Below are 12,292 nucleotides of genomic sequence, written 5' to 3'. Positions count from 1 at the left end.
TTGTTTAGCTGGCGGTATATTTGTATGGAAATTCTGTTGTTCAATGTTTCATCTTGTTCCTGCTCCTTCAAGGCATCACACGTTCCTCCTGATCAGGGATATCGTACTTATGCACGTGAGGCACATAGAGTAGGCTGGCGATAAGTCTAACAAGTTTCAATTCCGTAAATCCTAGCTCGGAGTGTTTTGTACAATACCCAGCATTTAACATTCAACACACAGTCACACCCCCCCGTTCTCCTCTTCCCGTCCTAAAACATTTTATTTCGAGATTTCTCGAGGGGTGGCCGCAAACGTCGGCCTCACAAACCTATCGGACAGCCATCAGTTCCAAACTTTTGTACGCAGCAAAATGAAAGAGGGGCAAAAGAAAAGAAAGCAAAGAAAAGGACAAGAAAGCCATACCTGTCGCTGTGGTACACCTTGGTATTCTCGCCCAAAAGCTCCTTCTCACGCGCCTGATCGGCAAGATACCGCCTCACCTGGTCCCTGTCCTCCTCAGCCTGGAGAACGGGCAGGAGGTGGATACGAGCCCACATCTTCTCACGGGCGTACTCGCTGCAGGTTTCAACCTCAATTAGCAATTATACGTCGTCTCCCTTCCAAAAAAAAAGGATATTTCGTTTCCTTTCGCCCCGTTCTCTCCTCGTGCATCGGGCGGAGCTGGGAGGGGGAGGGGGTAATTCTCTCACTTCGTTTCGCGGATACCACTGACGAGCTTGTACCAGCCGTAGGCCATGACGACGCCGATGCCGAGGAGGTACGTTCGGGGTCGGAAACCGCGGAAGGGAAGGTTTCGCTGCGGTGGAAAGAAATACGTCAGCCGTTCTGCTCCTCTCTCACGAGGCTTAAAATCCATCTTGCTTTAGACCGTCCCTCGGACTCCGACAGTCTCAACGCAATTGGCCGCCCAATCCACCCTTCCCATCGAGTCGGAGGATCTCTCAAACTTTTAATCCACCCATCTCGGTATTCTTTCGCCCAAATCCCGCAGTTCCGCTAACAATGGCCATCATAATGAAGAAAAAAATCCCCCAAACTGCTCACCTTATACTGAACTGGGGCATAGCCGCCAGCAGGCGGCATATCCTGAGGCATGGCGGGCAGACGGAAAGAAACTCGGAATCGCAACCGGTAGGAACTTCGAATTGATTATCTCCTCGTAAGGGCGGCCTTCGAGTCGGGGAGCGCCGGGCGTCGATCGTAGAAGAGAAGTCGGCTCGATTTGCGTGGTTCCAATTGAATGTCTGCAAAAAGAGAGAGCCTCTCTTCGCGATGGGAAGGGTGGTTGATGCTTAGTCATTCGGTACTCCGGCGTCATCTGTTTTTGTGGGGAGGCTATTGGTTGGCGGGTGGTGGCAGGTCATTCCACCTGGCGAGACTGTACTTGACGATGTCGGAGACCGGAGATGCGAAACTCAGGCCATCTGGAGCTTGAGGGATCCCGCGTGGCCTGATCACTGGACTTGGAGGCGCCTTCTCAGTGTAAGGGCGGAGAGAGACCAAGAGAGAGAATCAAGTGAGCTCATCCTTAACCTCCCACTTTAATCATATTTGATCATATACCCTCGCATATTCACATAGAGGAATACCATAGCAACCTTATCCAAACTACCAGAAACTCATAAACTCCTCCCCAACTACAAACAAACATGCCCGAGTTCTTCAAAACGAGCTACATCCTAGGCACGGCCTTCATCGGCCTAGGCATCTACCCCTTCATCCGCCGAGCCCCCCTCCCCATAATCGGGCAACCTCTCCCCCTCTTCTCTACGGACGAGGCCGCCATCAAGAAATCCTCCACGGCCCTCGCCGCCACCGAGGACCACGCCGCCTCAGACCTCGACTCGCTCATCAACCTACTGCTACGCCAAAAGGGCTCGCGCGACATCGCCCTGGGATTCCTGTTTCTTTCGCACGAGGGCCACGGAGACGACATGGCCGTCGGTGTGCTCATGAGTATGGTGGGCGCCGTGGATCTCGTCGACGCCGTAGAGATGTGGAGGAGGGGTGGGGAGGAGGGACAGAGGAAGGCGCTGGGGTATTTGGCTTCGGGGGCGGTTATGATTATTTTGGCGTGGAAGAAGTTGGGGTTGACGGAGGTGATTAAGTCGAGGTGGTTCTAGGGGTGACTTGGTTTTGGCTTTGGTTTTCTGTATATACCTCTTTGGCGGGTTGTTTCTTTTAGGTTGTTAAGTCTTGCTACGTTTGATCCCCTATCTCCTAGCCGATGGGTATAGGAGACAGCGACTGAGACTGACAAGGGGGGGGGATCACAATATCAATGATACCATTTTTTATAGCAGCTTTTTCACATACAAGGCCGTTTTGCGAATCATCAAGTCGGACATTTTGAGCTATGTGAAAAGGAAACATTTGCAGCGAATGCTTACTCGAACGGGCTAGAAGTTAAGCAGTTGGATGGATCAATGACCCAACACCCACTTCGAGCCTTACAGACAAAAACACACATTCCAGAAACATCTTCCTTCGCCTAGTGCTTCTGCGATCGCCTCTTCTTGCACTTGGGTGCCTCCTTCACCGGCTCCTCGGCCTCCTCAGAAGGCCAGGATCGAATAATGATATCAGCAGCCTGAAACCTCGTTAGCATTCATTTCCTTCGTCAACATCATCAGAAAATAATATAAGAGAGCAATACAACTTACCTTCTCACCAATGGCATAAGCAGTAGCACTAGTATGCGTTCCGGGAATTATGGGAATAATACTAATATCCGCAACCCTCACCCTCTCTAATCCATGCACCTTCAAATCCGGACCAACCACGCCTCCCTTCTCCTTGGGCATCATCGACGCCGTGCAGCAGGGATGCATAAACGAAGGCGTGATAGTATTCCGAATATACTCCGTAATGTCCTCCACCGCCGTCACATTCGCGCCAGGAGAGACCTCCCTGGCACCCAAAGCCTGCATCGTCTCCGTCTCATAGTACCGTCTGAAAAATGGCAAGAAACGCGACATGACCTCCATATCGATGGGATTGGCACCAGTCCTATAATCAACGATGGGTTCGGCGTCGTGATCCTCAGGGTTGAGCTGCACGGTCCCACGGCTAAGCGGCTTAAGAAGGAAGCCTCCGCCAGGCGTCGAGCTCATCCAGGGGGCCTCGAGGACGGGGTGCTCGGGGTTCTCAAGCGCGTCAGCCAGCACGGCAAGCTGCGCGAGGTAGCCATCCTTGACGCTCTCGGGTGTTCCTTCGGAGAGGTAGTCGAGCGCCGAACCGTCTTCGATCTGTGCGCGGATGGCGGCTACGATGTCGGCTGAGTCTTCGGTGATAACAGGTAGGGAGAGGTAGATGGCGCTATTGCCCATGGCGAGGGTGTATGGGCCTTTGGCGGGGCGTTCGGCGTAGAGGTCGAGGGCTTCTTTGGCGAAGGTTTCGTTGGAGTTGATGGAGCCTTGGCTGGGTTGAATGGACTCGGCGACTATAATTCACACAATAGTTAGTTTTGAGCGAACTACGAGCACTTGTATTCTCATCCCCTGAGGAAGACTTACGCGCAAAGGAAGATCCAGGGCCGCAGTGATCCTGGAAATTATGTCCCACACCAGGCAAGTCAACCACAACCTCAATACCAGCAGCCTCCAAAAACTCGGCCTCCCCAATGCCACTCCTCTGCAGAATCTGCGGTGAGTGAATAGCCCCAGCCGAAACGACAACTTCCAACTTAGGCGTGACGGTCTTGACATCATCCTCACTATCCGAATCTACGGGCTTGAATTCGATGGCCGGCGGAGCATCGGCCTCGCCTACGATGAGACGCGTGACCTTGTGTCCAGCGAGAAGGTCGTAGTTGGACCGGTCCTCGATGACTTCGAGGTAGTGGCCGCGGCCGGCGTGAGATCGCTGGCCGTCGAGATAGTACTGCGAGGCGGGGACCCAGCAGACGCCGTGTTTGTCGCCGCCGGCGCATTCCTTGGGTGAGGGGAGACCCATCTCGATGAAGGCGTCCCAGGCGATTTCTGACAGTAACTCGTGAATTAGCCATAAAACGTTCTTAAGAGCTCTGTTTCTGGGGGGAGAAATTGGGCTGGGCCGCTGTTTGTAAAGCTTACTCTGGACGGGGAACTGGTACTGGGCATAGACGGCCTGGATGTGAGAGACGTTCTCGCCATATGCGGCATCAACATCCCAGGTGTATCCGTACAGTTCGGCATTCTCCTCCGAAGGCTCGAAGAAAGTGACGCTCTGCAGCAAATATAAAGTTAGCTTCTTCTTCCCCCTCCCCTCTTCCATAACCACCCAAAGGCTAGGAGTGGGTATTATGTATATCCTCACCTTCTTGAAAAATGGCAAAATATTATCCCAGTCCCAACTCTCCTCACTCTCATCAAACTCAGGGCTACCAATCTTGGCCCAGTCGTCATAATCGAGCTTATGTCCACGATCGAAGAACTGTCCGTTGATGGTCGAGCTCCCACCGACAGTCATTCCCACGGTAAGCGAAGCACGTCGGTTGTTCAGGGCCGGAATGGGAAGCGACTGGATGTTGAGACGCTTGTTACCGGGGCCGCCGCCGGGAGGCTCGAAAACCGCCTCGGCGTCTTCGACGACACCATACTCTATGACGAGAGTATTTCCTAGACTCGTCATGTTAATATAGTTCTTGGGTAGAACATCCGCAGGAGAAATGAGATGCAAACCTACGCTCGGGAAAAGCCTCGCTGAGACGGTCGGCAATGGTAAGACCCGCCGTTCCACCGCCAACAACGACGAAATCATAACTGTCGCGAAGCTCCTCAACCTGTCTCTTGACAACCCTCCCAATGCCGTTCCTATGCGGCAAGGCGCTCGCCAATGCAAGCGTACCGAGAAGGACGAGTGCCCGAGTCGGAGCCATCATCAAATGCTCAAGATGTTTTCTCAACCTGGATTCTTTCGAGGTTGTCCTTGCTTCCAATTGAGCAATGCCTTCACGGAATCGCTTTGAAAGAGAGATCATCCATCACAATCTTCCAGAGCAAAATCCACCGTTCTCCGCATCTTCATATATACCAAGGCTCGCCAAGTTCTCCTTTTCCCCTCAAACCCGCATCTCCAAAATACGCACTCGTATAAATTGCTGTCATCCAATTTTCCCGACCCATAGTACGATTGCTTCCCCATCCTCTCCGCTTCGGGTCCGGCCTGTCATTGCGGCCTCAACCCCGAAGTACGAAGTATGTCCTGCAAGTCATCTATTCACAGCTGCTCCTCATATATCCTCTCCAGGGGCGGTCCTCTCTGACATCTCCGCCTAAAAGGGAGATACTTGGACATTTCCAATTACCCAAATCCCATGTTATAGTTATTGGGCCAGTTATAACCTCTTCCCTCCTCGATTTGTTAATTGTTTTCCCCCGCACTCATTCCCATCATCGGCTGTCCCGGGTGGGCAAGGCCAAGGTTTATTGCATCGAGCCGGCAGTTTGACAGCTTGCCCTGAATTTCCCGGCTTTTATTAACTGGCAGGTACCTTGCGGCAGAAGCAAGGTCGGCCGACGCTCATCTTGGGGTCCCTGTATCTTGATCTTGTCTGTCGGATGACTTTCAAGATGACCGTTCCCCGTGGATCTCATAGATCATGAAAGCATTCCTGTTCATTATGTGGTTAATGTGTAGCAAGATTCAAGACTGCGCTTCTGCCGTGTCATTTGGGAACTCTCCGTAGAACAGACGCGCAATCAACGGTACGTCGCCCTCAGCCAAAACGAGCAATTCGATCTCGCTTGTGCTCCTCGATATATCCTCCATGGTTCACTAAACAGCAAGAATCACAATTACAATAGGCACAAAAAAAAAAAAAAAAAAAAAAAAAAAAAAAAAGGATGTACCTTTCATGAACCATTTCCTCATAAAGTTAAGAAAACGCCAAAAAATCATCTAATTTACAAAGAGCTGTTCCAACAGGGTATATCTCGCCCCCATGCACACCTCCCTCTGTTCTATCTAAACACGGCCAAATCCTAACAACTTTCCCCTCACAAGAATGCCTTCTAGCCATTCTCCTGAGCCTCCAACTCCGCTAATAAGTCGGCCTCAAGGTCCTCCTCGAACGACCCCCTCCTCTCCTCCTCCACGTCGCTGGGCGCCCTCTTCTCTCCCTGCTGCGCTTCGTCCTCAGCGGACCCGGAAGCAGGAGGATCGGAAACATCTCCGTTCGTCAGCCGCTGGCGTTTCGCTGCACTATTTTCGGCCTCTTCCTCGGCCCTCCTCTTAGCGCCAGACTGAGATGAAGGTGTTGGTTTGGAGGAAGGCCCAGATTCCTCGCCATCAATTTCAACGTCCTCATCCCCTTCCTCTTCCTCCTCCTCTTCTTCGTCTAGATCGGAGGCATCGCTGCCAAGGAATTCGGCAAGCTCATCGTCGGCACCCTCCCAGTCGAATGTCTTCAGGTCGTCGATCGGGCTGTTAGCGCCTGCTTCGATCTGATGAGGCATGACATGGTCGACGTCGATGACGAGCTTCTCGCCTGCCTCGCCTGCGTTGCCCCCCTCCTCCTCTTCCTCCCCTTCGTCGTGGTCATCACCATGACCATTACCGACATCCTCGTCGAGTTCGAGCGCTTGCTTTTGGCCCGACTCATCAATAATCGTCAGCGTCGGGGTCGCTTCAGCATTCTCATCCTCGTCGGCATCAGAAACCTCCGCCGAGAGTGGCTTTACAGACGGTCGTTTCCTGTCCGATGGGTGCACCTCGACCAGGTACGGTGTTTCGTCGAGCGCCTTCCATTGGCTAAGACAGTCGATGAGCCAGTACTGGTTGACGATTTTGATGCTCGGTATCTTGGCAGCCTGTCGCAACTTCTCTGTTCGCGGCCGCTGTGTCGATACGACGAGATGCGTCACCCGCTTAGAGATCCGCGTGTCCAAATCCGCACCGAAACTCATAATCTGGAGTCCGAGTTCAGACTGCAGCACGTCGACGCCGAGGGGCACGAGGCCCGACAGAACAACGACGCATCCCTTCAGTACCTCGCCTTTGAGCTCATCCAGAATGTATCCCGCGTCGGGGATGAGAGACAAATCGTCCTTGCCTTCAGGATTCCGCTCGTCGTAGTGTTTGTAAAACTCTTTATGTATGTTGGTCAGGTGTCGCTTAATGTGTGAAAGCTCTTCGTCGTCATCGCGAAGGACGTGGTGCCTCACCACCGACGACGATGATGATGACGATGATGTGGCATTGGCCGACTCCTCCGCCTTCTGTGCGAGATCGTCTTCCTTGTCCAACTCTTCCTGCATGTGAAGCAGCGGCCGCTCCGTGATCTGCTTCGCGAGAGACTTCTCCTGCAATGCCGCCTGCTCCAGCTGTAGCGCCTTATCCTGGCCACTACTCATGCTTACTAGATCGTCGAGTGCGGATGCCGTTTTGATTGCCGCCGCATCGCCTGTCGACGCAGCCACGGCAGCGCTAAGAGGGCTAAGAGGAGTGCTGCCATTCGTCGCCTTTGGCGGGGCGGGGAGGATATCCTGTCTTTTGGGCAGGAAGCTAGAGTTAATGTCGCCGATTCCTTTGAAAAAGTCGTAGGGGGTAACCTTGACTAGATTCGGCCGGTTCCTGGGCCAGACATCAGACCTGTCGTCGATAATAACGACCATGTCAGTGCTGACGGGAAACAGCCGATGGAGGTTTTTGGAAATTATATTTCCGTTTTCATCTCGCGATATTACGCGGTCGCCGAAGTACTTCTTCTCGGGATCGATAAGTTTCGCAATATTGATGGCATAGGCGCGGGTACCCATGGTGTAGACGTGCATCTCGTACATGTCTACCATGGTCTCGAGGAACTCGGCGAGACCGGGCCGCATCTTGATGTAATACCAACAGCCAGTAGCCAAGCCTCGAGGTCCATCGTCGTTAAGCTGGAAACTCTTGATATCCTTGACGGCTTCGTAATTGGGGTTGTTCGGATCGCTCTGCCACTCGCCAATGGTGGGTTCTATACACGCGTGGATGATGGTCTGATCGAGATCCACGACGAGACTTAGCTTGCGCTGCTCGAGCAGGCGCCTCTGAGTCGCGTGTTCTACTCTCGCGGCAAGGTTCGAGCTAACTGTGAGGCCGGTGCTATCGTGCGTCATATTGATGGTAGCGCGCGACGTCTCGGGTTTGTCGGACGACCAATCCATTTCCGTCATGTCTTTGCCGCATATCGCGCAGAGACCCTGGAATTGGATCTCATGGGTGCAGGATTCTTCGATCACCATGCACGGCGCATCCTTCTCAATGGTGGCACCCTCATGGATGCGCCACTCCGTCAGCTTGCCATCGGCAGGAGACTCCCACGACACGAGGGTGACTTGCTCTTCCTCTCTCGTTTCGCCGCGGAACGAGTCACCAACCTCTTTCATCCATTTGAACTTGTATTCGAAGACGGGCTCACGCTTCTTGACCTCGTCGCCGGGCGATTTTAACAGCTTGGTTATCGTGATGGGGTAGCGCAAGCGCGACCCTAGGGACAATATCTTGGTCATGTTGGGGACATGTGTGTCGGGTGCGGCAATCCCATCACCGGGACATTTATGGTTGGGTGTATCGTATCAAAGAAGCGCGTTGGAACAGGTGTCTCTTGCTGAACGCGGTAGTCGGAAAAAAAGGTAAGCTGGTGGCGCTCTTTGTTCGGTGTCAATGGTGGGGAGCGAGAACGGCGGTATGCTGACAACAAGGGTCGTCTGATGGCTGGCATGCACCTCGCCCGACAGGGACGGGCAATGCGAAAGGGGGGGGGAATGGATTGGGAACGATCTCAAGAGGTCCCTTAGAAATGTGTGCTGCCGCTGTCAATCCGTGGTATCCGATTCAGAAGGGTGTGGGGTGAAGTATGTGAGGATGTAAAATTGGGGAGAGGCGCGGGTTGGAGTGCCCTGGAAGTTGTGGAATGACTAAGGCGCGACGCGGAACGGGGCCAAGTCAGTGGTAGCTTCCCAAGGCGCGACGATAAGGTGATGAAGCTTGTAGTTGGATTTCGACTCGGGCCGGATTAACAATGCTGCCAGCAAGGCTCGATAATGCAAGGGCAAAGGGGGTGGAAAATCAGAGGGAAAAAGATGTAATCGAAAGGTAATGGGTATGTATGATGGTGACGAGGCGTGCGAGGCGTGCGAGGCGAAGATGCTTCGCGTTGATCATCAAATTCCTGAGGTAAAGATAAAAAGACCAAGACTCGTCAATGTTCTTGGCAGACGGGAGACTCAAAACTAGAGTTGGCTGGAGCTTTGGCTGTGAAGAAGTGGTTCTGGACCACAGCGGAACAAGGAGAAAAGAGGGAAGAGTGAGCAGCGGACCATGGTACCTTTGTACTCGTACAGCTTGGAAGCTCCCTGCAATTGTGCTTGCAAAACCCAGGAGAAACCCCACTTATATACTTGTAGCTGGTGCGAAGCAAGGACAGGCTATAGTGTACCAGTACTTTCCACACATCAAAATCAATATAGGTTTGAAGCCTAATTGACTGGAGACCCAAGTACCGCTACTATTAACCAGTAATTTCCTCAGCTATTGTACCTTTCCCCCGAGCCACAGGGTCGTGACATGGTGTGGCTGGATCTGCGAAACTGGTCCGTGCGTGAATAGCTCCCAAGTCCCTTGTACCCCTCGTCAGACTTACACTTGCAAGGACCAGTCGAAAAAATGTTGTACTTCGTACCTCCTCGTTGTTCAGTTGCGTCCCCAAATGCCCCCACATCTCTGACCTCATCCAACCCACATGCACCTTCCTCGAATCATAAATGCTTCACCGTACAAAAGTAGATTGCTGTTTGTAGCAATGCTGTGCCTCCAAGAGTAGAGACCATCCCAGGTCTTCAAGTCTGCCGTCCCACATACAGTTTAATTGAACCATCTGCCTAGAATAGAGCGCATTCCGTTGAGCACAACCCAGAGGACCAATTGAGGGATTCATCAGCCACAATTTAGTGAGGTAGTTGAGGTAGAACCGATGTCGTGCACGTGTTGGAGTGAGATGCCAACTTGGGAGTCAATTGATGCGATGAGACTGCGTCCTATCATCTAGTTTATCATCGGTCTTTCTGCTTAACGGACAGGTGATCTCGCACCTTTCGCCACCGATCAATTCCTCTCAATAGCTGGCCCTCTATCCACACTACAGAGTACTTGGTACTTGACCCAGCGTGGTATCCTCAAGCATCTGCAACATCAGGTGAGAGAGAGCTAACGACGCCCAGCTCACATTTGTGACCGTTATGCATAACACCACGCGATGTTAGGTCTCCATGCTTCCCGCACAGCAACTCCTTGGGATTTTCATCTCAATGTGTGGTAGATACTATTGTGTTCTTCAATTTGTTATCGTTTTTCGTATGGGCGGATGGCCCATTTGCTTAAAGACCTTCCTGTGAGATGTCTCAAGCCGCACTCTCACCATCAATGACCCTAATACTTCGGCGCATCTGTCAACGGCACATACCGGACACCAAACAACTTAGTCCTCGTAATTTTTCCATTCTCATCCTTGTCAATGTTCCAAACATGCTGGTCCCATCCGCCAATATCGTCATCCACTGGAATAAACAGCCTAGGTGCAAGAAAACCCGTTAGCATAGGACATCCTGACCGCAAAATTCACGCACAACAATCTTACCTCCCAGGCGACTTCAGCTGCGCCAAAAGCTCCTCATGGACCTCCTTCGCCGAAGCCCCAACATGAATAGCATCCCACCCCTCTCCGCCCGCTTCCTCACCCTCCCTCGGCTCCTCAACCCACCCCTTCCTCCCATCCCCAACGGTAAACTTGACCTTTCCCGAGTCCACAAACTCCCTGCCCTCCTTGCTCTTCTTCATGTTCTTCTCTCCTAGCTCCTTGAGCTGCTTGATGTGCTCGACGCCCACGACGAGGCCCTTGTCGCCCACCAGCTCGGCCATCAGATGGGTGAGATAGCCTGAGCCCGAACCGATGTCGAGCACGCGGGGTGCTGGACGGTTGGCCGTAGGTACCATGTAATCGACGAGGTTCTCCATGGCTGTAGCGTGCATGTGCGGCGCTGAGATAGTTGCCCCGTAGCCGATGGGCTGCGGTGCATCTTCGTACGCCATTTCCGGGGCGTAGTGCGCCCGGTCAACCTATGTATTCGAATACTCATCAGCATATTGAGATTATACAGCACGTAACTCCCGGGCTGCTCCGGTAATGTAGAAACCAAATATCCCCGCCCCCAAAGCATTGTTTAAGCTCACGTTGAGGAATGCCTCTTTCACTCGGGCATCTTTGAGGAGACCATGCCTCGCCATATTCTCCACCAGCTCCGAGTTGGAAGTCCCCGTGCTTCTCCACGCCATTTTCAACGCTTTTGCGAACGAGCTGGTATTTCTTATCTCGGTTGTCCCTAAGTCCTTAGTCGCAGAGTACGCTGGGAAAATGATCCTAGGCACGAAAGGTGGATATCGGAATCGAATAGTCCTGATGCGCGAGAAGGATCTCCTTGATATCATCAATGGGTCGTCGTAGGGTGTTTATAAGTTGCTCAGCTCCGAAGGCGTGATCTGACGCAGAAACAAGATCCTCGTATTTCAACACAATGAGGGATCTTCCCCCCTTAAAAACAAACGAAAACCTCTCCCTGTGGGAAAGCAAGTAACGAGGTTGGTGGCGCCGTGTCACAATCGAATCAATTTGAATGACCTGGTGGTGATGTGATGATCTAATAATCGTATGAAGTCACCATCACCCAAGACTCAAAGTGCGGGGGGGAAGCGGCACATGGCGCATGAGTTGAGGTGTCTCGTTCTGCAGCATAGCATGCAGTTGACAATTGTATGCTGTCTTGGGTTGGTTTACCAGTTCAGAGTTTAGTCAGAATTCCGAGATACTTTTGCCCGTTTGATTCAACTGCTTGTTCCCTTTGAACATGGCTTTGGATTTTGCGACATTTACGTGGGGGAACCGAACAAAAGAGAAGTCTGGCGAGGTATGTTCCTGGATGTCAAACATCAAACCGTTTATAAGACGTCAAACCTAGCAAGTTAATCAAAGCACATGCTTAGCTTCACTCCATTTCTTCCTCTGGCGTATGGGAATAAATAGTACTGGATTCACGAAGGGACACTAGTGACTTAGTAGATGGCGGTTTCTACATCAATTGGATCAGCAGTCTCCGAAACAGCAAGGAAATGGTATTGTTTTTTCGAGACGAAATGAAGCCTTCATGCTTCATATGAGTGAGTATATGACCAAAAAAAGTGTGAATCAGATAGGAAAATCGCCGTATGCCCGTGTGATGTAGTAATACATTATATCCGCCATCCGTACCCAAACAAGGAAAATGGAAAAGTGAGA

The 12,292-nt window shown here is 52.1% G+C and overlaps 3 protein-coding genes and 2 pseudogenes across 3 annotated transcripts; 1 reads left to right on the top strand and 4 right to left on the bottom strand.

The window, feature by feature from the left end:
* Window positions 1–67: 67 nt before the first annotated feature.
* Window positions 68–1,098, bottom strand: SAPIO_CDS2738 (uncharacterized protein; the record flags this gene model as incomplete). Its single annotated transcript, XM_016785682.1, has 4 exons — window positions 68–146; window positions 406–558; window positions 693–799; window positions 1,048–1,098. 4 exons carry the CDS (start codon window positions 1,096–1,098, stop codon window positions 68–70), a joined length of 390 nt encoding a protein of 129 aa, XP_016644464.1.
* A 554-nt stretch (window positions 1,099–1,652) lies between these two features.
* Window positions 1,653–2,126, top strand: SAPIO_CDS2737 (annotated as a pseudogene; the record flags this gene model as incomplete).
* Window positions 2,127–2,494: 368 nt separating this feature from the next.
* Window positions 2,495–4,861, bottom strand: SAPIO_CDS2736 (Alcohol oxidase; the record flags this gene model as incomplete). The annotated part of the gene is made up of 6 exons (XM_016785681.1): window positions 2,495–2,593; window positions 2,667–3,445; window positions 3,519–3,983; window positions 4,077–4,209; window positions 4,300–4,601; window positions 4,669–4,861. 6 exons carry the CDS (start codon window positions 4,859–4,861, stop codon window positions 2,495–2,497), a joined length of 1,971 nt encoding a protein of 656 aa, XP_016644463.1.
* Window positions 4,862–5,996: 1,135 nt separating this feature from the next.
* On the bottom strand, window positions 5,997–8,474 carry SAPIO_CDS2735 (annotated as a pseudogene; the record flags this gene model as incomplete).
* Window positions 8,475–10,392: 1,918 nt separating this feature from the next.
* SAPIO_CDS2734 (Protein-L-isoaspartate O-methyltransferase) lies at window positions 10,393–11,295 on the bottom strand (the record flags this gene model as incomplete). Its single annotated transcript, XM_016785680.1, has 3 exons — window positions 10,393–10,534; window positions 10,601–11,079; window positions 11,194–11,295. The coding sequence occupies 3 exons, from the start codon at window positions 11,293–11,295 to the stop codon at window positions 10,393–10,395; spliced, it is 723 nt and encodes a 240-aa protein (XP_016644462.1).
* Window positions 11,296–12,292: the final 997 nt, after the last annotated feature.

Source organism: Scedosporium apiospermum (assembly GCF_000732125.1).
Source record: "Scedosporium apiospermum strain IHEM 14462 chromosome Unknown SEQ_SAPIO_0087, whole genome shotgun sequence".
Taxonomy (NCBI): Eukaryota; Fungi; Ascomycota; class Sordariomycetes; order Microascales; family Microascaceae; genus Scedosporium; species Scedosporium apiospermum.
This window is presented reverse-complemented; position numbering and strand designations above follow the sequence as displayed.